Raw genomic sequence first — 27,227 nt, 5'->3', positions numbered from 1 at the left:
GTCTATGAAAGCCATACAAGAGGGCAGAGGAAGGGATACAGTGATGAACTATACTTTCTCTTCCCTATCCAACCAGGTGCAGACATGTCTATAAAGGACGCCTTAGCAGTCAGAGCTTCCACAGATGTTAGGGTTCCCTTCTTGGTATCTTCAGCATTGTAAGAGTGTGGGTCTCTATAGATCTCTATAGGAAATATCCAGCTCTGGTCTCCCATTATTCAAAAGCTGGTCTGTCCAACACAGTAGCTGGTAAGCACAATTTAAATTTAAATTTAAATTAATAACTTTAAACTAATCACACAAGCCACATTTTAAATGTCAAGTAGTCACCTTTAAAAGCACAGATACCTCTGTCATTGCAGGAAGAGTGCTGGAAAGTGCTGCTCAAATCAAGGGGCTGACTGGGTCTTTTTTGGTACATTAAAGCTCCAAAAGTATAAAAATTCATTCATGTAACAGAGGGAGATCTAGCTCTTGCTAAAGCCAATCAGAGTGGAGGAAGTGGTATGGCTTCTTTAGTTCCCTTTACCAAGGATTCTAGGGATATTTGCATCTGCGTGTGCTGCTGCTGTGTTTTTGCTGCTGTTTTTTTTCTTTGTTTGTTTGGTTTTGTTTTCATTCATAAGGTTTCCTCCTGCCACACCTGAGGAAAGAGACGAAATACACACAAGGTTTAGAGTGAAGGAGATTTCAGTACTTTATGGACATCTGCAAGGATTCTGGGAACCCACCAAGGATGATATCAAGTAGAAACTACTAGACAGTGTCCAAGAATGTTGAAAAAAATGTTGATTGTTTTCAAAGTGAGTGAAGAAGGAAAAAAAAATTAAACCCTATTGACCAGGAAACCTGGACTTCAATGTCAAACAAGAGAGAGAATAAAAAATGAGGACCAATTACATTTTAACTGACGCTTTGCTTCTGAGACAGATGTAGCTAAACATTAACAAGGGCAGGGTGGTAAATTACAGATTAAGATGCGATTATGCCTCCTATTTGCTGCTTTCAGGGGTGAGAGCTTGTCGATATGAGAGCCCAAATAAGGGAAGCACCGTGTGACAGACGGTGTCTACTGTGGAAGCATGAAACTTCTGGAGCTTTAGATCCTGTGTTCCCAGGAGGCAGGACCTCAGTGTCTGTCTTGCTTCCGTACCTCCTGCATCGTCATGCATCCACGAGCATCTGATAAGTACAATGTGATGAACACAGAGGAAAAGCCAAGCTGTACCTGAATCAAGCTTCAGACTGACTGTGATGGTGAGGACAGGGCCTATGCAGCTCCATGCACCCCCTACCCTAGCCTTTTGAACATATTCTTGCAAATCTTCTGTCCCCAGGAGGTGAGCTTTCCAGGGTTTTCAAACAAGATTTGAGCTGTTGTAGCTACTGAGTGTCACAAGGTATGGCTGGGAATTTCCCCACTCTAGCATTTTAAGGACATATTCTCGGTGGTTTTTCCCATAAACACTCTGTCCCCATCTAAAAAGTATGCAGGGAGGAAATGTGAAGTTACATTTATCCAGATGTCTTTCAACAAAAGCATATATCGAAGACTGTGGGTAAATATCAGAATTATTATGCAAAGGTCCAGGCCAATTGCTGGCCTGTGAGGGCTCTTCACATCACAATCACCTAAAATGTGTGTTAAAAAGTACAGATTCCCAGACACCACTCTAGACCCAAGGAACCAAGCTATAAGAGATCGGTAAGCAGAGATCTGAATTTTTAGCATTTGTCCTAGGTCTCTGATCCACCCTCAGATTTAGGATGATCTAGCTGGAAACACCCAGCTTTCTGCTGGGGTGTGGCTGAGTCACAGCTTTCTCTTAACATCATTTACATATCTGTTTTATGTTCCCCTGCATTCCTTCCCATCAATGGAATGGAATGTGGTATGGGATTATCTATTATTATTTCACCATTAAGGAATATCCTAGGTGAATAGTATGGTCAGGGATACCAGCTTCATTGTTAACTGTTTTCTAGCCAGTTCTGTGTTTCAGTTGATAAGTCTGCTCTTTCTGGGGCTAAGACTAGCCTGGTAGTAGGCAGGCTTCCCTAACTGAGGTCAAGGATAGGGGCTCCCACACTACAGAAAAGTGTGGAACCTGGCTCCTCTTGTGGAGCAAATACAAATACAGCCAAACCTCTGAGATTCCAGTCTAGACAAAACAAGGCTGGCAGGTCTGAGCCAGTCCCAGTCTGGAGAATTTCCCTAAAGACGCATTTTCCATGTGGCACACGTGGGATTTCTGCTTCATTCCCAAGAATTCTTGGAAGTCCTGGATTAAAGCAATTCTAAGCCCTACCTGGAATCATGATCAGAGTGGGCTGGGGAAAGCCAGCCAGTTTCCTTGGTCTGATGGAGCACTTAGAGCTCTAGAAGGCAAAAGCACCACCAGAAGGACCGTGAGTGGGTATTATTTATTTAGTGCTGCCCCCTAGAGGACTGGAAAATGCTCTGGCTGCTTGGAGTCCCCAGGGCTCCACACCTAGGGCTGTCCTCCACCTAGCTGCAGGAAATGAGGCCACCATGCAAGTAGACTGGGGAGAAGTCCTGTAGCAGTGGTGCAGAGCCTTCCAGGAAGCAAGTCAGTGAGGATCTCTCCCTGTAGGACATCTCTGAAAATGAATGAATACTTAATGCCGGGAGCTGGGTCCAGGAACAGAACACTGAACAGACCCTCCCTGACTCTCCCTGGACCAAGGACCCTGGGAGTAGACTAATGAGGACCCTCAACCCTGAGGCCCCAAAGCAAGATGCCAAGAGTCATCGTGGTTTCTGTTTCCTTTTCCTCTCTTTTCACTACGCCCTTCACCTAAACTGTGGCTTTAGTGTTCTCCAAAGCAGGATTCTCCCACTTTAGGCACTTACTAGAATGGTTAAGCATACTTGGGAGTGGTGGGGGAGGTGATACTCAACGACAAAATGACCCTTTCTGTTCAAGGACTATCACTGCAGATAGCCTTATTTGTCCTTAGATTGGCATCTTAGTAATGACCACAAGCAGGGCTCTCTGCTTAAGATTCAAAATCCAGACTGCCTCTTTACCTTATCAAATATTTGGGGACAGGAGTTACTCTTTATAACTGAACTTTAACTAGGAAAAATGTAAATATGAAGTTTTTAGTAATGCGGATGAGTCCTCAAGCCAAGAAAGGAAAGGAGGGAAGGAGGAAGGGAGGGAGGGAGTATAGAGGGAGGGATGTCAGATGGGAATAAAAAGTGGCCTTGCTGGGTGGGGGCATGCTCCCTAGAAGAATTCAGAGGCCTCTGGTACCCGCCCTTTGCAGTCAGCATCTACGATTAGCAGTGTGATAATCAGCCTGTGGATTTCCACTGTGAAATCCCTCTATGGCTTGGCTCAACTAGTTGCAAATCACTTCTGATTTAATTTTGTTTTGGTTATCTCAGTGTAAATAACATGTAAGTGGGAGTTACAGATTTTTCAAACACTAAAGGTGATAAACAAAGCTAATGGCAAGTCCAGATAAGGAGGGAAACCACCCAGAAGAATCCACAAGTACAAGCAAAGACGAAAATGGCATAGGCAGAGGTGTGTTTCTTGCCACTCACACTTTATTTCTCTTCCTCAGCTGGCTGGCAGAAAAGGTATGTGGAAAGTGTTATTTAGGCGGTTCTGTTGGGTCTTTACGACGGAGTAGCGATAGGTGGCCCGCGAAGGAGACCTTTGGAATCCAACAAGCCATCCTCATAAATAAAGATAGGCGTGTTCGCAGCACCCTGCAAACAGTTTCTTGCCTCCACTTAAAAGGAGTTGGTATACTGCTGTTGTCTTTCTGCGTGTGACCACACTGGGGGGAAATGCCAACAGAAAACTACAGCAACAGTTTGAGGAGAAGCTCGGCGCACCTGAACTTTGGGGAGACGCGAGAGTGTACTCTAATTACCTGGAGAAATTCTTTACTGAAATGCCTTCCCTGGTCTTATTACGGCTACAAGTTAAGGGCGCAGGGGTAACTAATTTCTGAGCCAGAGAGCAAGGGAGCCTGTTTGGGACACAACAAAGGATCAGAGTAGCAATCACAGGAGGTGTTTGGGGTTCTATTCAGCGCGGGCTGACAGTGTGTGTCGCCGCCACGCACTGCTGCCTGCGCGAACACATGGCTGAGCTGCCGGCTGACTCCTGCCGCAAACACCGTGCGCCACCCAACTCCTCTTGTATCGCCAGTGAGCGTGGCATTGTGCTGCGTTCTGCGTGTGTGGCAACGGAGTCACGGAACGGAAGGGGAACGAGGTTTGCCCCCGGTTCCGCTGTGTTTCCCTCCAGCGAGGGCGACGCGACCAAGGGCAGAGCGCCGTGGAGGTGCCCAGGAGAGCGACGCACTGGCAGTTGGGCGCAGAGGTGCGCAGGGCGCGTGGGAGGTGCCCAGGGGAAAGGGGCGGCGGGGTGCGAGCTGCCTTCACTTAGATCGGGCGGCGGCTGGGGGAAGTCGCCCCCGCCCAGGCGGAGCTGGGTGCCGCGGCTCTCGGCTCTGCGCCGCGCGTCTCCGCGGCTGCCTCTTTAATCGGGAACACAGAAGGGGCGGGTCCTGAGCCGGCGCGTAATCGGATAGCTCTGCCGCGGCTCTGACATCCACATGCTGCTCTGCCTGAAAAGGCAGGGGGGAGCCGGAGGGGAGGCAGAGAAGGCGAGCGAGGCACCGGCCCGCAGTCAGCCCCCAGCACATCCTCAGATGCGCAGCCCCTCGGCGAGGTGGAGGTGAGGGCGGGCGCCAGCCAGCTCGGAGAGGGGAGCGCTCTCCCGGGCGATCCCGGCACCGCCGCCGCTCCGGCAGCCAACGCTAGCAGCCTCCGAAGCAGCTTCCTTCCGCAGACTCCCCTCGAGAGGCTGGCCGAGCGGGTGTAGCCTTGGGAGAGGCTCCCGCTAGGGGAAACCCAGCGAGGACGGGAGCCGTCGACCGCCTCCCACCCGGGCTGTCCGGCCATCGGTGCCTCTGCCCGCGGGTCCGTCCCGGGTGCCGGGGCGCGGGTATCAGTTTACGCCTCTGAGATCGCACAGCTGCCTGGGGGCCGGGTGATGCCCAAGGCAAGTCTTGGCTTTGCTTTTTATTATCATTATTATTATTTTATGCTTGGCTTTCGGGAAATACTCGTGATGTTGTAAGATAAAGGAAATGACACTTTGAGGAACTGGAGAGAGCGTAGATGCGTTTTGTGGTTTGAGAGAAAACCCGTTCTAACCCTCTTGGCTGATATCAAGAGCTACCCTCCTCAGGGTGAGGTGGGGATTCCAGCAAGAATAAAGGTGAAGACGGGTCGCCAGGACCCGGGAGGGAAACGCTGACCGTTAGAGACCTTTGCAGAAGACATTGCCAGGAAGAAAATAAGAGAGACAGAAAAAAACACAAAGACTTATAATTACACAAGAATCCTACAAGCCCAGCCCTGGAGAAAGCTTCCCTCTCCAAAATGGATCTGTTTCTTCTCACCTGGGTTTTCTTAGCTCTCTGCTTTTCAGGACCCGAAGTGAGAGGCCAACCAGGTAAGCCCCTCAAAGTTTTTCCCAGTTCATTCTAACATGGTTTCCCCCTTTAAAAGCGCCAGCTAATGCGGGGAGACCGCGCAGAACGACGGAGGAGGAGGCTCCTCAGTACTCAATAATTTAAAGCGAGAGCCCAGCCGGGCCTCCCTGTACACAAGGGCTGCTAAAACCCAACTTTTCTCTCCTGCTAGGAGTGTGTGTGTATGTGTGTGTGTGTGTGTATTGTAACAGAATTTGGCGGTGTTCAGATGTCACATATGGACTGAATCAAAGGTTTAAAAATACTACAAAGCCTTTGCATTACAGTTTTTGGGGATTTTTTTTCCAGTCTTGAAGCAGAACACATCTCCCTTGAGTTTCTTCAACGTAGCCAGTGAAATATAAATCATTTGCATTCTCTCCACTTAACTACATTGAGCAATGTTAAGTGAAGGGTTTGGGAAAGCAAGAGTAGTTTTGATTTTCAGATGCTGTAGATTCCTTTCAGAATGGATGGATATGCTTGCAACTCACAGTGCTCAGGCTGGTGGAGCAAAGTTGGCTTGCAGCTGAGATAGGGGCCATCCACTGGGCTCAGCTGGCCACCAAGGAGGTTGGTGGTCCCCACTGTCCTTCCTGCATCGTGTTTCCTGGGAAAGTAGATCATATGTTCTTTTAAGTATATTATTAGATAAAACAAACGGCAGGGCCTTCGAAGGGCTCTTGTTCCTGTGAAGTGGTTAGAAACTTTTGAGTGGAATTTGTTCTCAACCCCTGCCAAGAAGGGTGTGTGGACATTGAGAAGATAAGCACTGGGAGGCCCAGAATGGTGGGAAGCCAGCGTTTGTGGGGAGTGGCAAGGGGTCTACTCCCAAGAAAGGGGTCTCTGGTTTCAGGGGATCCAGGGAGGCTGGTCCTTCATTCCTGCGACACTGTCCTAGGTGAGCCTCTCTTCCCTCTGAGAACGGTGCCTGAAATCTGACAATAAAACTCATAGTAGCTGCTACAGGTGACTGGGGACGGGAAACCATCTTTGGAGGAAACGGGACAAGGGTAGAGAGGAAATAAGTGTCCTTGCCCTAGAGCACTTCAACGATGATGGCCTCAGTGGTAGGGCTAACTCCCAGCAGCCTCTTGGAAGCCCCAAAAGTGTAGCGGGCCTAAAGTGGCTCCTGCAGGCTGCTCCTCAGCCCTTCCCCAAACACATACACAGCAACTTTGAGCTGGGGTGTTTGGGTTCTGGTTTTATTTTCTGAGGAGGAACATCGATGAATGCCTTTTCCACCCAAATCCAGCCCTTCGCATCTCCTCCCTTGCCATAACTGGTCTACTGACAGCGGCAAATCCTGTGCAAGGGGATGGGTCCAGGTCCCACTTCGAGAGATTTTTCTGGGCCTCCCACTCCTTTTTGCCTTAATTCTAAATTCCAAGCTCGCAGAGAAATTAAATTACAGACCTGGATGCTGCGCAAATTATGTATGTTTGTGTGATTTGCTCTGTGTGCGCGCGCGGGCACGCGCGCCGTGAGAATGCCCACGGTATTATGTATTCAGGCGCGGACTCCAGCAGGCCCCGGCGCTCGAGGGCGCGCACACTGGCACACACACCACATATCCACATGCCCACACAGACACACACAACTTCAGGTACCGTGTGTTGAGCAGAGCGGGAGCGATTGTGAATACTCGGGGACAGCTCCTACCCAGATGTTCACACATCTGTCCCTGAGCAGTGTGGAATGCGCGTGTGCGACACCCGCTCGGACCCACTCCCGCTCTGCCACCTGCCTCCCGCGCTCTGCAGAGCCCCCTCCCCTCGCAACCCCTGGCCGCGCTGCGTCACTTCCAGAGAGGCTCGGAGTGCGCAGTGAGAGGCAGGTCACCCACTAGGAGGTCAGGCGCAGCTTCAGGGTGGGACCTGGGGCCGGGACCTCCTCAGCCAGAGTAGGTACTTCCAGCTCCCCCAGTGTGATCGCAGGCCGTGGGCTGTTCAGGCTTTCAGCCAGAGCAACCGGCTGGCACACAGGGACCTGGCTATGGGTGGAAAGGGCGAGGCCACGGTAGACCTCTGACTCACTCGTGTGCGCCATCCCAGCCGCCGCAGAGGCGGGAGGACCCATTCCGAGAAGGAATCTGGGGAAAGCGGGAGAAAGGTGCGCGCAGCAATTGCGGAAATAATCCGGGGTCCCGGCACGCGACCGAAGGAGGTGGCGGGCGGCTAGGAGCCCGCTTCGGTGCCACACACCGGGGTGCCCCTCTGCTCGCCCGGACGCCTCGCCAGGTCGCAGCGCGGCTGCCTGCCCTGGGACTCGGGGACCCGGGGTCTCGCGGTGGCTACGGCCCCCGCTCCGAGCGCCCCCTCCTGCCCCGCGCTCCGCTGTGCGTCGCAAGCTCGCCGCAGTCCCGGGAGGGCGGGCTCTGAGGAGCTGCGGCCAGCGGCCGAAGATCCCAGCGCCAGCAGAGCTGGGTGGCGGGAAGCCGGGGTGGGATTTCAGAGCGGAGGGCGGAGAGAGGCGGGAAGGAGCCGGACTGCGCCGCAGGAACGCGCGCTACTTGCACGAGCTCGGGAAGCCGTGCGCACTGAGCGCCCGCGCGCGCCGAACAGGTGAAGAGCACGCGGCGCGGCCTCCACGTGGTGGGGACTCGGGCCCCGACCCAGGCTCCCACCCCACCCCCAGCGCCGTCTCTAACGCCGCATCGATTTGTTTGGGCTACGCAGCAGAAACAGAGCTGAGCAATCCATAAACATTCTATTAGGCAAAAATATTCCCAGCGAAAGCAAAAGCGAGGCTCGAGCCTCCGCCAAGTTGGCCCGTCCCCACCTCCTCCCTGCTGAGGACACCCCCGGGAGGAAGCCTGCGGCATTTCCTCCTCGCTGCCCCAGGCCAGGGAGTTCTGCCCGGCTGCGGCTCTGCGGTCCGAGGCGAGGTCCCCACCCCCCCGCCCCCCCGCTTTTCCGCGCAAGAGAAAGAAAAACAGCATTTACGGCCCCTGCTTCATTTTCATTGATTGATTTCTTCTGAATATCAACACAAGTTAGAGGAGGCGAGGCGTGCTGTGATTAAACGGCTGCCCGCCCCCCGCCTCGGGTGGCTGCGCGCAGGTCTTTCCCTCTGGGTCCCAGGCGCCCGGCGGCTGGGTGGGGGGCCAAGGCTACATTCCCGACGTGGAAGGGGGATTGGAATGGATTGTCTCCCCTCTGGGAATAATCTGGGCGTGGTGGGGGCAATCAGCTTTGCAGACCAAGTTTAGGGGATCCCGCCCATCTGTGCCGCAGCTTCTGTGTCTGCGGCTGAATTTCCTCTGCAAGGATAGGGGCTCCGACGCTCGCGTTTGTTGGCGTGTGCTCGCTGCCTGACTCCTTCCCTCCGCCTCCTCGCTTTCGGTTTCAGACAGAGAGAGCCCCCTGGCGCTAGCCGTTCCTCGGCAGCGACCCCGAAACTCCCCTTCGCTAGATAATCGGGATCCGCGGGGGGCTGGGTTTTGCTCAGGAAATCACTGGGGTCCGACAATGGGTTCTTCAGATAGTGACTACTCCCAGCCCTAATGTCCCAACCTCCCAGACACACCGCTCGGGCCCAGAGGAACCCAGACCTTATAACCATCTCCCCCTTCCTCCCTTTGATCTGTGCTGGGCTTTAACACCATTGCCATGGACACGGACTGACTAGGTCAGTTCAACCTTCCGTCGGGACTGAATGATCAGATAAGAGGTGTAAATTGGCTGTGGGAGACAGGTCCGGGTTCAAACAAATCCTGAGGGAGACGCAAGGACCATCTAGGCGCCAGATAGCAGTTTAGAGAGTGTTTCATTTAGCATCTCTCTCCAAAATGTGGGATGGCATAATTTGCAAGTGAAACAGTAAACGCTTAGCTTCTTTACAGACAACCTGCTCTGGGCACCGGTCTCTTGCCCACATTAAGTAAGTGCCCACTAAACTTTGCCCCAGAAACAGGCACTGGAGGTGGGGAAGACTGCGCCCTTTGCCAACACAGCGCACAGTTCAAGCAGTGAGTCGGGGAGCGCTCCTCACAGGGCTCCAGGGCAGGCCCCAGCTTGTCGAAGACTATGCATCTGGTAGAGTTGTGAATGCCCAGCAGCGCCTGGGGTTGAAGTTTTCTGACGCCTATGGAGCCTCACACATTAAGCCACAGAGCACCCAAGTGGCAAAATGCAAGATTGGTAAGCTAATGTGGCTGGAGCTCTCCAGGCAGAACTCCTGCTGTCTATCCAATGGCTCCTGGCTTCCCTGCTGTTAAACGTGATGTCCGAATTCTGCTACAGAAAGGCCAGTTCCCATCTTTGAGGTGTAGTAAATGCCAGGAGCACAAATGCCAATTCATAGGCAATGAGGCACAAATGCAAATACAGGAAGTCTGGATCGGTGGGGGAAGACACCTGGACTGGATGATTCTAAGGACTCTGGATTGCTTAGCAAGGGACTGAATTGACTTGGGGTGGTTGGTCCTGGTGTGGGACAGCTCTGAGAGGACAGAATTCAAAAGCCAGGGTATGGGTACAAAGGTTGCAGAATATACTCTCCAAAGTACCAGTTTGGAAAGACTTTAGGAACTAGTTGAGATTTTTCCCTTTGTAAAAAAGATAGAGCAAAAGGCACACTACGTCAAATTGCTATGCCATTGTGTTGGACCAGCCTTCTGCACTAGGCCTCAGCAGACCAATCTGGTGCTGGGTACTGGGTGTCATGTATCTGACCGACCTCTAAAACAGGCCAGGTTTTTAAGAAAGCAAAATAGGAAAGTCATAGCAACCCATGAAAAGGGGCAGTTTGCCTAAGCCAGTATCACAAGGAAGTCCCCTTTACTGTAACCCTGGAAGGAAAGTACGTTTAAACCGGCCAGTCCACTTTTGTGCAGCTTCTTACATAGCCTACTTCCTCTGCTCAGGGGAATCTCACTCTAATATTACAGAATACCACATTGTCTGATTCATGAATCACAAATAAAAGCCAATTAGAACAACTAAGTATGTTGTGATTTTGAGTGTTGACAAGCATAACGCATTTGAAGTCTCTTGAGCTGAGCAGGAAGGATTTGCAAAATGGCGTCTGGGCAGTAGTCAAGTCACTAACATATCTGAGGTACTTTATCATCAGGCTGTCGCTTGCCAAACAAGGGACCCACGTTGAGTGGCAGATGTGTGTTTTCATCCCCAGAAGTTAGTCATTGTACCGTTCTTTCCAGGTAAGGACTTAGCTGTTCAGTTTTTATGGTGATGCTTAACCCATTCCTAGAAGATGCCCCAGAAGTTTTTTTCTGGGGCTCCAATAGTATTTTTCAAAGCTTTATCTGCCTTCTTGAGAAATGGCTGAAGGTTTAATGGTTTCATTGGCTAAGAGGATTCAGTGGGGTTGTATTCCAGGACACACTGGCCTTGTATCGTGGCCAGCCCTCCAGGAGAAAGCTTCTTCTAAAGGTTTAGGAAGCTGTCAAGTTTAGATAAGACTGAGCTCCCATCCTATGGGACTTTGGTTGTATTAATAAGGAGAAATTAATTTTTAACCACTGGGAACAGTGCCAAATTATGTGACCTTTGGCAGACCAGCTGTGCTGTAAAAATAAATCCCCCCTTTCTGAAAATGCGGTTCCTATCCAGTAGAACAATAACAGCGTGGCATTTAGGATAGGGAAGGGAGCTTGAGAAGAAAGAAGAGACAGGAGTGTTGACAAACAGCCTCTGATGTGATACCTGATTTCAGAACAGGGCATCCTTTGCATCCTCCTCTCACCTCCTTGCTCCCCCAAAGCCCCTTGCATGGGGTTTCCTGAACAGGGGAAAGAGGGCAGGCATGACAAGGAGCTGAGTACAGTGTGTGTGCAGGGAGTGGAGAAGGTGTTAAGTGCTTCCAGCCTGTTCCCATGCCAGCCTTGAACGCATCCCTCCTTGTTCATGCTGGCAGCTTACTGACAGGGGCAGGGGAAAAGGATTTTCAAACTGGCAAAACGTTTGTCTTTCCTTCAAAAAATGCCAGCAAATAAGTTGGTCGCTGAGAAGTGGTGGCAGTGGTGGTGGGAGAGGCGATTGGACTCCTAGGTTTTGAATCATCGTCAGAAGCCGGGCCGCCTGGGGTTAAGATCCAGCTCAGCCATTTGCCAGCTCTGCAACCCAAGGCCTCTGTCCAATCAGAGCACGTCATCTCTCTGTGCCTCAGTGTCTTTACCTGTACAATGTGTTTGATAACACTTACCCCAGAGGGTGGTCGTGCTATATTAGATGATGTAGACTACCTGTTGTCACACGTGAGGCTTACCCTGAAGTCATTTAATCTTTTAAGTAGCTTTAGTAGGGTTAACCATCTCATGATCATAGAAAGCACACTCTAGCCACTGTGGTAAGTTTATTTTATTTTTATGAGATTTGAGGGGCGGCAAGTAAATAATTATTCATTCTCAGCTCTTCCTCCTACTAAACCTTTGCCTGTGTTTTATAAGTACCAGATTATCTCTCACCACACCGTTCTTCACAGGCGGATAGTCTCTGCTGGTGCACATCTTAGATTTATGTCTCCCCTTTGAATTGTTTTCTCCTTGTTCTGTTTTCCATGTTCTCGCCTTCGCTTTTTTTTTTTTTAATCTTTCTTCTTTCCCTTCCTTTTCCTCCCCTTCCATCCTTCATCACTGAAAGTGTGCTCAGCAGGGAGCACTGTGTTTAAGGCGCTCTCCGAATTTGTAATAACTTCTACTCTGGCATTAAGGCCCCTCAGCAGCTGAACTCAAAAAAGTCGTCAGGAAGACAAAATAGCTTTTACCCAGCAAGACTCTTAATAATCCCATTTCCCTCTGGGTCTTCATAAAAGAGTCATGATCTAATCCAGAAAGAAGGGAAGGGGCTGGAAATAACAAAAGCAAAGCTCTCCTGGTAGCCTGCCTTGGATGAGGCTGCTGGCCAGCCCAGTGCATGTGTCCCTGGTACCCTGCTCCCTGCTTCCAAAGATGTTCCGATAACCAGGGATCAGGTTCTGGAGAGTCTTTCAGCGAAGAAGATAAAGGGAATTGCAAATTACTGGACTGAATGATAATAATTGCTTGGATAAAGGGGAAAAACAAAACAGATGTGCCCCAAAGGCTTATTAGGGGCCAGAGACAGGGGCAGCAGGAGGGACTGAGTACAGTGAGGTGAGCTGAAACTGCTAAGGGAAAATGTAATGCCATCGAGTGATTTATTGATGGAGTAGTAGTTTGCATCTTCCTGATGCTACCGACAACGAACATAAAAGAACTTGCCTTTGGGAGTGAGGAGCAACAAAGCGAAACTCCTTAGAATAAATTAATGTTACTATTATTATAATTAAAATGCGCATATCCCCTGAATTTATTCTGAGGGTAGGTGCTACACTATTCTTAGTGCCACACTAAGTCCACCTTGACCGATGCCTACGTATTAACCAAGATGAGTTATTTAAACCCTCAGTTCACCATGAAGCAAACATTTGCATTTCGTTACAGCTGTGGGTGAGGAAAGAAGAGTAGTAAATAGCTAGAGAAGCAGAATAATTTGTGATAAAACTCAGACTTTGTGATATCTAGTGATATTTTGGGTCTGACTTTAGTTCATTCTTAATTAACTCATCAATTCTCATTGAATCTGACTTTGGGGAAGGGCTTTAGGTTTGACCCCCCTTAAGGTTTGCCAAACATGGTTCAGAGAGGAGTCTGGCCCTCAAATTGCTTGATGGCCCAGTAGAACGGATGAGACATTGAGCATGCTCACACTCCTCAGAAGTTGCGGAAAAGCTTTGGCTTTTGAGGCCTATGGGGAGGATAGGTACCCTGGTGCCTCTGAAATAGGGAGTAAGTAAGGGCAGAGGGCTGGGGGATTTAGAACCAGGAAGAGAATATAGGGGAAGGGAAAGGGAAGAACAGGGACATGGACATTGAGTTGTTTGGAGAACATCCAGAAGCTGCAGTTTAGAATGTGTAGTTGGAAATAATTGCAAATAAATTTAGCAATAATAGTTCAATGCAAGGCCCAAATTGCAAGGCCAGGGGGTTTGGGTTTCATGTGCTTACCAATGGGGAGCCATTGATATTTCAATGTAAGCTTTTAGTTAATCAAAATAAATGAAAAAAAAATGTATTTTATTACCTTTTCTTCTCCTTTGGCTTTTGGAAAGACCTAAAAATTGTTCTTCTCCTGTTTCCTTCCCCAAATGTCTGTCCAAATGGTCAGGAATTGTAATCCCAGATCTCTCATCAATGGCATCAAAATTGCATTTGCAAAGAGGGCTGGAAAAGAGCGGACATAAATATCAACTAATGATATTATATCGGCTGCCCTATTGGAATTGCATTTGTTTATGATATAAGATGACAAATAACAAGGTTATCACAGGTGGCATGATTTGAGGTCAGGGAAGGTAATCACATCAAACTTACATTTCACCGATTAAATGAGGGTACATTTTTAGAATCTAGATTGAGGGGAAGAGATGTTCAAAAAGTCCTATTTTCAGACCCCATTTCCAGTTGCGTCCTTGACAAATTTATGGGAGGGGTAGGAGAAGAGAGAGTTTGCTTCATTCTTTACTTTTTTCCATTCACATAGTACGGCTCCATCTCCTGCTCCCTGGTCCTCTCTCTTCTCCTTCCAAAATGGTTCTTTTATTCAGATTTTGAACTTTATCATTGGAAAAGTTCATAGGGATTCCCATTTGCTGTGCCTTCAGGACTGCATCACTCACTGCCACCCCGACCCATAAATTGAATAGATTGCATCCCTCCCTAGTTGCCTTAGGAAGTGGTCAAACAGACACATTCCTGGTTGATGGATTGGCTCATTTCTTCCCAGTTTAAGCCAAGATACGGATTTTATGAGACTGTCTTGTGACAGGCTGAAGTTGCTTTGAATAAAACAAAATCCAGCCTCAGCTCACAGAAATAACTCTTCAAAAGCAGCTAATCCTGGGCTAGTGAGCAAAGTTTGGTTAAATCCCTGAGCAAAGGACTTAGACGGTCTGAGGAAGGGATTGGGTTTTGTCCTTTCTTTCCTGGATTCCTATTGCCGACAGGCTCACACACAGAGCTGTGTATCCATAATATTTACAAATATGAGGCCACAGCCTCAGTTAAGAAAAGAAACTCGCATCAGTAGAGCTAATGTGATTAAAAGGGATGTTTAAACTCTCATAATGCAAGGCAGACATTCCTCTGAAGATCCCGGGGTTTGGTTTCAGGCTCATCCACCAAGTAAAATCGGGTAACACCTAGGATAAATGTCTTTCTGTCTCGGAGGGAAGAGAAACTTTTGAGATTTGGGGTCTATCTATGGAATATTGGAGCTTTTCCCCACCTAATACACTTTGAATTTCAGAACTAGAACTGGCCTTTTGGATCACTCCTCCCATTTTATGGATGAGAGAAAAAAAGGCTCAGAGTGTTTTACTAACCTACCCAAGGTCACCACACGTTCCAGCTGTGAGATTAGACTTGATTACAAGACTTCTCGACTCTTACCCAAAGCTACTTCCAGTCAACTGCCCTGGAGGATTGAGGATTACTTTTTAAATTTAATTTAATTTTGTTAGTACATGTTTGTGGTACATCATGAATATTATTCATTGTGAGTAATAGGTACATGAACGTGACACCAACATTGCTCTTTTTAAGTAAGAAGAGTTCTTTTTTGGCCTCGCTATTAATAATTAAAGGAAAACTGTATTGTGAAAATAGGACAGGATGGGGTTATGCTGTAGATGAAGAATAAATTGTATTATCTTCAGAAGAAGTAAGACTGTTTTTCTCTACCAAATGTCCCCAGGTACACAGTCCCCCTGGACTCATGACTAAGTGACTGGTAACACCCCCTCAAGTTGTGCAAGTATGGTCTCACTCTCAGAACATCCTACTGAATTCTCCCTTGTATTTTTTTTTGGGGGGGGTTGGTTTTTTGGGGGGTTTTTTGTTTTGTTTTGTTTTTCTCCGGTACCGGGAACCAAACTCATGACCTTGCGCTTGCCAGGCAGGCGCTTTTGCCGCTGAGCTAAATCCCCAGCCCTGAATTCTCCCTTGTATTGTTGTGAAGTGACATGATGCACATGTGATGAGAATGATTGCCATAGCTTTAGGCTACTACTGACCCCCTAAGGATCAGCAGTAGGAAGGAGGATGCCATGCTCATGCAGATTGACTGCATTTAACTGAAATCAGAGAAGTGTGATCATCCCATATAAGAAAGAGATGTCTCATAATCCTCTCACTAGCTCTCTTCCCCATGGCATTTTAAAGAAACAAAAAGAACTGAGCTCTAGCTCAGTGGGCTTCAAACCAAGTTCCGGGAGGCCCTGATGCACTGATGGGGAAGACTCTGGGTGATGAGGGGAGACACCGAGGCTGGGGTTGTGCATGCTTGGCCATACAGGAGGCACTCTGCTTTCACTCTGCCTTCATCTACATTGGAGTTCTGGGTAGAGTTTTGATCAAGAAGGGGAAAAGGTACAAGTTCTAAGAAAAATCAGGAATTGACAGCTACCCTCTTAATGCGATCCATTTATTGAATTACGGAGTGCAAAGCTCAGACCCAGAAGAACCCACTGAGCCAAGAACCAGATGATCCTCCTCTTTTTGCCACTTGGGCCTCGCTTTCCTGGTAGCTAGTCACGCTGACCACCACACAGTCATGTTTGACCACACCCTCACCGCAACCCCACATCCACCGAGTCACCGGGGCCCTGGTTTGGCCTTCAGGTCAGCCAAACCAAAGGATCTGATTGTCCTTTACTTGTTGTCACACACCTCTGACTGTTGTGAAGTAACCACTGTAATTCTGATTATTTAAAATCCTCACTACAGTTAGGCTGCAGTTTAGCAAATATTGTCAATTCCAGGCCAGATGATGTTCCTTTAAAACAATTCCAATTAAATTTTCCTAGAAGGCAGACCAGATACTTAAGAGTTCTTTCACTTCTTAAAAATTCCTAAAATTCAGTATTACCAAGGAACCAGCGATCTATCTTAAAGTGGGTTCTCTGAGCAGGTGAGTTCCTAAGTGAATAGGCACAAAGGCGCTTTCCCTTTCCAGGCCCAAATTACCTGCAGCAGCAGCAGATGATGCTTAGGTAGTAGCAAAGCAAAAATTCCTGGGGGGAGTTGGTGCAGACTTAAAGATTTTTAAATAATTTGGTATTTTATATTTCAAATAAAAACACCTACGTAGTCATTATGGGGAAAATCAAAACACTGTGACTTTAGAATGTAGTGTTCTATTTCCTTGAAATTATACCTAGAATAATTCCAGGGGCTCTTGCGTGACCTGGCTCATCCCTAGGGCTCCTCTCTGAGCTGGAGGAGGAAAGGGCTGTGAACATTTTAGACCTGGGTTTTGCTGCTTCTCTTTGGAAACTGAATTTGCCCCAGGTGAAAGGTATTCACAAAATAGTTGGAGAATGAGGTCCCTTGTCAACTCACCAAACAGGCTCAGTAGCTCCACTTAACAGGGTCAATTTCCTCTCTATAAGAAGATTGGCCTTAAGGGGTTTGCCCTTGAGTTCAACTCTCCTTTGGCTTGGCTGGACTCCTCCGAAACAGGACAGAAAGCATTTATGAAGTTCGTCTTAAAACACAATAAAGGCCTACAAAGCCCTGGATGACACAGCTTTTGACAAGACATTTTAGCTAATTTCTATTGGAGTATGTTTTTCCCCAGAAATGAAGGACCCCCAACCCTGAAAATGAAAGGTCAGTTATCAAAGAAGAAATGTTGAGGGATTGAATGTGTTTTCTTTACAGTTTTTACTAATGCCTTTCAAGAATTCTGTTCTCCCCAAGAAAAATAGAGATAGCAATTCTAATATTTATCTTTGTGGATATGTGTCTGTGCAAATGATGTGTGATATTTTGTGAGAGGGTGCGAATCTGTGTACAGGACTAAAGTGTGAATTACTGATATGTATATGTAATGGGTGTATGTTCAACGACTATGTTTGTGTGTGTTTCTGAGTGTGAATCCAATCCAAACAAGAATGTGAGTTTATAAATGTTGGGTATTGAAAAAGTTAACCTCACACAACCAAAGCAGATGTTTTAATGGGATGGCAAATATTTCAGTAAGTACTTTGATTTTCCTCAGATAAAGAAAGCACAAGAAAAAAGAAACAGCCCTTTCCTTTTTCTTTTGGTTAGGTACATTTTTAACCACAGAAAGTGCCATCTATCACCTATGGCATGGATATACTATATCGTTTAAATTTTTGGTTTTGTTTTTTTTTTTTTTGGTAGTAGGGAAATGATTGCTCCTAATATAAATGACAAATGATTCTTTCCTCGGAGGAAGTTTCCTGTCTTTGTTGCTGATCTGTATGCCTGGTCTAATTACTAAAAGCTTAAGCCTGGGGTTCAGGGAATTGAGGAAGAGAAATTCTTCTTTCAAGAGTAATCGGAGAGAAGCAGGGAAGGGGTTGGGAAAAGAGGGAGAGAGTGTGGATGATGTGGAAACCATAAGGAGAAACCATAAGCTCCTGTTACTAAACAGGAGCTCAGCTCAGATTTCCTCTGATGAGTTCCAAGGCAAAAAAATGTGGTTTGGGGTGGGTCCGTGGCAGGGATGTAGTTTTTTGAAAAATAGCTGGCAGAGTACCTGGACCCAGTAGAAAATTCCTTCTTTTGCTGGTTTGGTAAGGGCAGCTTATGATCTAAGTGCCCACTCTTCTGTCTTCCCGGAGGCCCCATTTCACTTGGGGCCAATGGTCCATGGTGTGACCAGCTGGAAGAAGTTGAGTGCCCAGCGTGGGTGGGTACTGTGGGCACTGGGAAGGGCTGCAAGCATTGGCTGCGCCTGGTTGGGAGGGATGGGCCATTGTCCTCCTGGACTGGGGCGGGTGCAGGGTCATTAGGTAAAGGATGGTGTGGTGTCTGCTAGCCTGAGGAAATGGCTTGCTTTTGTTCTCCACCCAGTAAGAAATGGACCTGAATCCATTAGATTCTGGGCAGTTCAACACAGCACAGTTAGAGATCTTGGAGGCTCAGCACTGAAAAGGCTACTTGTGTGGATTTGTGTCCCAACCACCGTTGTGCAGTGTGCCCATCATTTATGCGTTTAAAGCCTGTCAGGCGGGAAATCTGAAGCTGAGGTCTGGAAGACAGTAATGCCAACAGACACGGGGAATGGTAAAGTGCACCTGTAGAGTTAAAAATGCATGACCCATTCCCTCAAAGAGGGAACACGGGAGAAAGACCCCGTCCTGGAGGGTGGCTGCTGAGCTGTCATACATAATTCAGGGGCCCATGCTGCTCCATGCAGATGGCGATATTAAATCATGATTGATGCTAAGAGACGCGCACATCTCAGGAAGGCCTCCAAGAGGCTTCTGGATATTTCCATGTCTCTTGTGCCTCTCTGTTCTAACTGTGGTATTAAGCAAAACCCCCCACTTCCCAAGAACCCCTGCTAGGGACCGCAGAACTTCACTTTCAAATAGATGAGATTTTTCAAATGTCATCGCCCACCTCTTCTGCCTTTGAAGGTCGCCCCCTTCCTTTCTGGCCCACATGAGGCCGTTTACCTCCAGCCAGGCTCTGCAGGGAGGGGGAGCCAGCTCCTGCCTGCCACCGCCTTCCCTGCAGCTGGAGTGGCTGGACAAAGCAGCAGCACACTCTGGTGGTGGTGACCAGGCAGAAGGGACAGTGCACAGAGATAACACAGGCGCCCACTCAACACAAAGCACCTTTGCCGAGCGAGATTCCGAGGTTGCACCCAGTGGCTCCTCCCATGCAGATTTTTCCACTTGGTATATAATGAAATAATAAATCAAATTTGTGGCATATGTGGAATTAAATGTTTGGGGATTTTGCTTTTTCTTTCTTAAAAAGAGAGGGGGGAAAAGACTGAAATCACTCCCCAGAGTCTATTCTGACCCAATGCTGAAAGTGCTTCCTTGCACCACATGTAATTGTTACCAGGCTTGCTTGTGGGTCTGCACCACAAAACCATGATTGTCAGTTCCTGGAGCTTTGACTGCTGGCTCCCTGGGCCGGGCTGGGAGACCAATGAATAAAAAGAAGGATTGATGAAATAAAGATAGAGGTGGGAGGGTTGAAGGAGGAGAGGAAGACAGGCCAAGAAGAAGAGATAGGAAAAGGCAGGGAGGCAGGTTGAGTGTACAGCTTTCTTGTTTTTATAATCTCAGACCATGTGATTGGGAACATTTATGACCATTTTGTGGAATACTTGCTTCGGGGGGGTGGCTGGCAGGGGGAAAGATGAACTGAAATAATCTCTTCCACTGAATGAGTAAGTAGGTTAGTCTCCTGGACTGCCACGAATGAGCTGTAAAATAGTTTTGATCAGCCACTGAACAAGAAAAGAGAAGGGGGGTTGTGGAGGAAAGACCGTAACATATGTGAAGCCCTTTGGGTTGCTGCTTTCTCTTCCAGACCCACCCTGTGGAGGTCGTTTGAATTCCAAAGATGCCGGCTATATCACCTCTCCAGGGTACCCCCAGGATTACCCCTCCCACCAGAACTGCGAGTGGATTGTTTACGCCCCCGAGCCCAACCAGAAGATTGTCCTCAACTTCAACCCTCACTTTGAAATTGAGAAACACGACTGCAAGTAAGCATGACTGTGTTGTACAACTGTGCTGCGCCTGGGGGAGGGGGAGGTGGGAGGGGGTCTCACGCACCCCCAGCCCACCTCTCGCACTTCTATCCTTTCCGTTACCCAACAGGAGCGTTACCCAACAGCAGCAGCGGGTCTCAGCCCCAAGGATAGACCTCAAGACCACATCCTCCTTCAGGGAGATAAGGGGCGCTGACCCTGCACAAAATGGAGGACAGAGCCTTCTAGAGTCAAGTGTAAAGAATAGCACCCAGTCTCTAGAGATGGGGAGGGCTTCCAGGGGGGCAGGGGTGGGCTCTGAACCCCACATGCCTCTTGATGCTGGGATTTACCTTCCCCTTGGAGATGGCCCTTTTCTACTGCTGCTCCATGGAGGAATGCACCCATTTCCTCAATAAAACAGTAGCTAGCCTCCAAGTGAAGACTTCTCTGCCTCCACTGTGGAGGGTCAGCCTATTCTGTTATGAAGTGCCAGCTGGTTGCCTTATCATTGAAAGAGAGAGCTCAAAAATCTGACTGTGAGGGTAGGTCTAAGACTCATTGATTCTTGATATCTGTGCTGCACAGGTGAGAGTCTTCAATGTGATGTTATGGATTTGTTTAATACTTTTCTAATTGCTTTACAAATATTAATCCATTTGGTCTCACAACGAAAGGGCCTGGGAAGTTGGTGCCCCCGTGATTTCCATTTTGCAAATGAGAACACTGCAACACAGAGAGGTTAAGTCAGGCACCCAAGATGACTCAGCTGTCTTACAACATGACATCAGTCCTGTCACCTGGGAAATGTGGCGTAGGAAATGCTAAGTGGACATTTAGACACTTGTGAGTGCTTTGGAAGCCATGTTAATACTGAGGTCTCTCTGTATAAGCAGGCAGCACTGTGATATCAAGAATGCAGACGTGTGTGTATTTTAATGAGCTGTCTCTTAAATTCTTTCCTCACTGTGCAAAGGTGGAAGTCTGGCTGGGCATGGTGGTGCATGCCTATATTACCAGCTCCCTGAAAGGGTGAGGCGGGGGTTCAAAAGTTTGATCCCAAGCTGGACAACTTAGCAAATTAATGAAAGCATGTCACAAAATGAAAAATCCAAAGGGCTAGGAACAGCTCAGTTTGAAGGCCCTGGGTTCCATTCTTAGTTCCCCTGTCCCCAAAGTGAAAATTCTCTGTGCAGAAAAGAGGGTCTCACGATGTACTCGGCTCCAGATCAGCACCCAGTGTGCCACAAGTGCACCATTAAATGTTCAGTGTCCCACCTGACGAATAAACACTATCACCAAAGGCACTGTCGGTGCTGGAAAGTGAATAAAGAGGCCAGCTGGTGGGACAAGTATAGAGCAGCAAGCAAGACTCCTGGCCTTCATTTCAGAGCAGGCGCAGGTCCCAGCCAGCACTTCCTCTGGGAGGAAACAAGGCCCCTCTTTAACTAGCACTCAGCCGGCCGAGAGGCTTAGTGAATCGATGCCATTATTGCCCTCGGAGGACTCCTTTGCACCTACACAGCGGTCTCCTCCTAACAAGAGGTAGTCTTTGCTGAAACCCAGAAGGTTTCCGGGATGGATGCCACATGGAACCAAGGGTCATTTGATGGAGTCTCTAATCTCAGGGCCACTCCTGACTAAGCGGATGACAGTGGGTGACACTGGTTCCTCTTTGTCTCTGTTATGTCCACATCCTGGACACACTGACTCATTGCGTCAAGTCTTCTACTTCCCTGGCAGTGAACTTTACCCAGAGTTTTGGTTAAGGGAGAGCTTCTTTAAAAGGCATGCAGGGCCCAGGTGCCTCTGGCTGGGTTGAGGCAGGTTGGCACACACTGACATAATGTGCAGAGAGCATGGGGCTGAGCTCAGAGAAATTCAACTAAGCACCTCTCCCCACTAGGGCCAAATTCTCTTCTGCTGATGCAAGCAGATCTTGAGGGGAAATTGCTAAGAGGCCATTTCTGAGCGCCTGGTGGCAGAGTGAAAAGGTACAGCTTTTTGGAAGGAAAAGCTCCAGTGTTAGTGAGCGAGGCTTCAGACGTGCTGGGAAGTATGAAAAGGTGAGAAAAGCACGCCCTTGCCCTACTCCGGGCTGCGGCAGCCCCTTTGCCTGCGCAGGCCTCGGCCTCCATGCAAGGAGAACTTCAGGCGGCTGGAGCCTCTGAGCAGCGGAGGCGCAGACCTTGTCCCTGGCTGCAGCTGCAGCTGAGGAAGCAGGCTCGTTCCAGGGTAGGCCCTGGCTTACCCACCTCGCTGAGCAGTTTCCTGTTTTCCTCCCTGCTCCCCACCCCCACGCTTCTGGCTTGGACCTGAAAGGTCAGGAAGGTCGGGAAAACGTCTTTCTGGAGTCTGTTTCCCCGTGCCAAATTGTCAGAAAGGCTCCACTGGGTTAAACTTCATCTATTGAGTCGAGTGCTCAATTGTCCCCGCCCCCTTTTCTCTGCTCCTCCCTACTTTCATTAATTTTTATATTCAGAAAGACAAACCTGGGTCTCTCAACTTCCCCCTCCTTGAGGTATTTTGGACATTTTCTCTGGTCATCCGCATTGAGAATGCATGAGAGGAGTTCCCCTCTCCTCCTGCCTTGCTTTACTCCACTATGAAAGAAACGCTTCATCTGTTTCAAGTCCTGGAGGTCTTGTCAGGTTCTTACTCCTTCCCTCTCTCTTCGTTTTTGTTCAAAGGAAGCTCCTATATTTGCAAAGCACTGTTACAGGAAATCAGCTCCAAACTGAACAGGGCTCTCTAGGCCCGAAAGGTGAACACTTCCCAAAAGGAACGGCCTCCCCCTTCCTTCCGATGATGGCTCACAGCAGCGACACCCTCGCAAAAAGGGGAAATGAGCAAGAAAGTCAGAAAAATAAAAGCCACCCAGCTGTAGGGAAAGGGCAGTCTGTCCTTCTGTTTTTCTCTTCCTTTTTCTGTGTGCAGGATTTGTTGCAAAAATTGCCCCGACCCTGGAACAGCTCCCGATATGAAAGAATTACCCTAGTCTCTCAGAGAATTACCCTAAGCCTGCAGTTCCCTGTACCTTGAAATCTACATCCCAAAGGTCAAGGTGGTTGCTGAGTAAACCCCAGACAGACCTTCCCTCTAACCGCCACTTGTTCACTTTGTTCCACTGAAGCCTGCTGTCTGCTTGGAAAATTTCACTCACAAGTCTCGGCCTCGCCTGAGTCAGTATGATCAAGGCCACCATTCCCAGTGAGCTCCTCTGGTCCCTCCCTCCCACCCTCCCTCCCTCCCTCAGGCCTGAGCACCCACAGGCTGCCATGGGACCTAGGCAGCCCCTATGGGCAGTGCCAGGACCATGCATTCGGGGCAGAAGGGCAGGACTTGGGGCACTGAGGGCAAACAGAAAGAAGCCGCTTGGTTCCCTGGGGAGCAGAGGAGGCTAGGAGGCTGCTGCTTTGGCAGACAGAGGCCTTTCCCTTGAGTCATCAGCCAGCAGGCTGAGTGTTATGGTTTTAGAAACACACATACAAAGCTGAGCATTTTTTCCATTTCTAAAATTTGGAATATCTGTGTTTTCTAAAACATTCACCAGTGTGTCATACCAGCTCATCCACAAGTCCTCAAAGAGGCGTGGCAGCCCCTCACCCCAGAGGCCCCGACCCAATAAAACCCATGTCCCGAGGCTGGACTCCCTTAAGAAATGGCCATTTCCAAATGGGTGTCTTGGAAAACATTTTTCAAAAAGCACAAAGACCACTAGGAAAATTTGAAAGAGCAGTTCTTAGGCTAAAGATGATTGGATGTGTTACATGTGGTAGCAAAGTAGTTTATTTACCATACATCGTGAAAGATGGTGTTCATGTAGGCGAAATTTCCAGATACTAAAACAAATTCCTCTAAAGATCCAGAGGTGCTTTTCCAAAGGGTAAATAGTAACATCTTAAGTCATGTGCTTATGTCACGCTTGTGTGTCTTCGTACACAAAATGACACTTAGGGGGAATCGACTGTTTCTTGATTCAGGCTTCTGATTCTAAACTTCACTTTTTGTGACACTGGTGCAGTATCATACTTGGATTTGACAAATTTAGATTCAAATTGTTGACCTCTTTAACTTTCTAGGCCTCAGTGTTCCCTTCTGTAAAATCATAACAACAACTACTGCGCAAGTTTGCAGTGCCTTTTTTATGTAGATGCACAACGAATTAGCAACTGCATCAGCACCTCACTGCTTTGTCCTGGGAAAGTTTGGGACTATTTCCTATCAGGGCTCTTGTTGCCCCTTCTGCTATGCGCGGGCCTGCCTCCTATAGCCTCTTACCTCTGAATTGTATTTCCTTTTTGTTTAAGAAAAATACTTTTACTTTTTACAATTTCACTTCAATTTTGTCTTTCTGTCTTTTAGGAAGTCTGAGTTCTGGAATCTAGTTCTGCCCTAAGCCAGTGTAATACCAAGGCCACCACTTCTACTTGGTTCAGGCAGCCAAGCTTACTGCAGACCAAGAACTGCCAGGCATGGTGGCACACTCCTGTAATCCCAGCATTGGGAGGCTGAGGCAGGAGGATCATTGCAAGTTCAAGGCTAGCCTGGGCTACAAAGTGAGTTCGAGGCCAACCTGAACTGCGTAGTGAGATCCTGTCTCGAAAAGACAAAAACATAAATATATAAACAGCAGAGCAAGAACTGTGAGTGACCCCATATGACCAAGCATAGGGCAACAGTGCATGGAGTTATCAGTCTTAGTTTAGATCCTAAAAATCTTTTTCTTCTGCTCTCCCTACCCCTATATTTTGGATATCTAAGGTTTTGGACATTTGGCCTCTGGCTAGTCTCCTAGATAGCTAGACCAGGTTCACCAGATCAGCACCCTATGTATAGCTACAATCTTCCACCTGCAGAAAGCACCCTGAGTGCCCAGTGCTGGAGCCCCTTCTCCTTTCCCCCACCCCCCTCCAGCAGCCTGTTCCCCTCTTCTTTCCCCCGCTCCTTGGTTCGTCCAGTTCTCTACCGTGGGCTCCTGTTTTGACCTCCTAGAGCAACTCATATCACCTTGATTTGCTTGCCTTTATTTATGTGTGGTCATCTTGTGTTCTGGGCACGTAAGTTCTTCAGGAGCATGGACTACATGCTCCTTTCTGAAGTCATGCAGCATCTAGCCCTGGAGGGTGTAAGCTGGTGTTAGGAGGTGATTGTTTTAGTGATCTTTTTACATTGGAGACACCAGGGCGCAGGTGACATGACATGAACCTTCTCTGTTCATCCCTCTGAGGCCACAAAGTAATGACAGCAAGAGGAAGGGATCCTGGCTGTGGATGTCAGTCACTACTCTGTGACTTGGGTATCTTTCCAACCAAATGACAACTGCTTAATCATTCATGCCTCAGAAAGTAGTTAAAACCCTACTGTGTGCCAGGCAGGATAAATAATAGTATTGGGCAGACCATGATGAGCATATTTGAGTTTGGGAGGAGAAGGCAATTAAAAAACAATAGTTATTGAAGATAAAGCTGTCATATCTGGAATGTCCTCTGTGAACTTGGCACTTGGCTGAGCACTTTATAGTTATTGCCTTTGATCTTCACAACAAAACCTGTGACCTGTGATTGCCTTTCCATGTTACGGGCAAGGAACCTGGGCTCCAAGGAGTTAAGCAACTGGCCTTGGGTCCCACTGTCAGAAACAGCCGAGAAGGGATCTGAAGCCAGATAGCCTACTTGGCAAGGTGTTCTTTACTCTCATGCTGGCTGCCTCCTCCACAACATGTGCTCTGGCCGGACATGATGTGAGCTTATTGTGCGAGCCCATGGCACTCAGTTCTAGTTAGGTGGGGAAATCTAGAGGGTCTCTCTGGAGGAGGCGGTGCCTCCAACATCCTGAGGAAGTAAGGCAGGCAGAGGGGCCTGAGTGTGGCTGGTGGCCCTGGCTGAAAGCAGCATGCTCAGAGAGGGGCGAGGGTGGGCTGGATTAGAGAGCTTCCGGGAGCAAAGACACTGAACATGCAGAACTTGACTTCCCTCCCTGTGAGTATGGTGTGGATAGAGTAAGCAGCGCTGTCCTTGGGACCTGCTGATGCAAAGCCTCTTCCTGGCAGAGAGAGGCCTGAGTAATGCTATTTAACTTTACTTCCTGGCAGGCGACTTCCACCATGGCCGAGGGAGAGGGCCTGTGGGCAGGAAGCAGGAAAGGCTGCAATTATAGGGGCCCTGCGGCCCCACCCCCTTGTGCGTGGCTGGGGTCTCCATAGCTCGTACTGGGCCCAGGGATCCTCTGATGCTTAAGCATGGGCTTTGGCCTGGAACAGTCCAGGGACCATGCTAGGCGAAGCTCCTGTGCACCCACTTCTGCCTCGGTGTGGAGGGTGGAAGGTGTGGCTTCAACTGGGACCGGCAGAAGTCTTGAGAAGGCTAATAAAGCAGGGCTCAGTGGTGCAAGAGCAGGGAGGGACCTGACATTATGACAGATTTACCGCCTGCCCTCCGCAGAAACGCTCTGGATGTCCAGGGCCTGTGAGCAGTAGGCCTTGCCTGTACGGCAACAAACAGCGCCGCTAATGACAGAAGCAGAGCAAACCCGGGCACGGTGCTTGGCTGCCTGCCAACCCCTGCTCCCCAACCTTGACCAGGACTCAGGCCAGCAGCGACCAGAGCTCGCTCTCTGGAGACCTGGGAAACAACAACCCTCCTCTTACCAAGGTTAAAGAGCAGTTGGGGCAACGGTTATTTTTGGCAGTTTGTTTTTAAATATGCGATGTTGCAATCGCAACTATGTCAATGTAAGCTTCGCCCTGGATGTCTTTCTTAACAATGTGCTTTATCTTCTGATGGAGAAAATCACCTGAGATTTTATCATACACAACCCCACTTGTTCTGCCTCCCAACCCTGGCACCTTCCCTACACCTGGAGGTCCCAAAGGGCCACCCTTTCACCCCATGTAACTCTGTGTAATTCTCCCATCTAATTACACCGGCTGAAAGCATCTTCAGAAATGCAATGTGAGTGCCAGGTGGGGAGGGGGTAAAGCAGTGAAGGAGAAGACAGGAGAATATCCTAAAATGGGGTGTGTGGATTTCCCTACAATCAGGAGTCCTAGAGAAAAAGTATACTCTTATTTGTTTTGCCTGTTTTAGTGGTAAGGGGATTTAAATCTTCAGATGAAGAGAAACTCAAGAGATAATTTAATTCCATTCTCCTACTTCTGCCTGGATAAATCACTGCGGGAGGGGAATATAT

General features: G+C 48.6%; 1 protein-coding gene across 8 annotated transcripts in view; it reads left to right on the top strand.

The window, feature by feature from the left end:
• The first annotated feature begins 4,630 nt into the window (after positions 1-4,630).
• Positions 4,631-27,227, top strand: part of Nrp2 (neuropilin 2) — a 119,169-nt gene continuing 96,572 nt past the window's right edge. For 3 of the 8 annotated variants that reach the window (XM_013520731.1, XM_005397007.2, XM_013520733.1), the window contains exons 1-2: positions 4,632-5,507; positions 19,874-20,051. In XM_013520731.1, coding sequence (XP_013376185.1) covers positions 5,435-5,507; positions 19,874-20,051 — 251 coding nt within the window. In that variant the 5' untranslated portion in view covers positions 4,632-5,434. Of the gene's footprint in view, positions 5,508-19,873; positions 20,052-27,227 lie in introns of all 8 variants that reach the window. The other 5 variants (XM_013520730.1, XM_013520732.1, XM_005397004.2 and 2 more) reach the window with 3 other exon arrangements.

The sequence above is a fragment of the Chinchilla lanigera genome, unplaced genomic scaffold (genome assembly GCF_000276665.1).
Source record: "Chinchilla lanigera isolate Chin_1 unplaced genomic scaffold, ChiLan1.0 scaffold00056, whole genome shotgun sequence".
In the NCBI taxonomy this organism is placed as follows: domain Eukaryota; kingdom Metazoa; phylum Chordata; class Mammalia; order Rodentia; family Chinchillidae; genus Chinchilla; species Chinchilla lanigera.
This window is presented reverse-complemented; position numbering and strand designations above follow the sequence as displayed.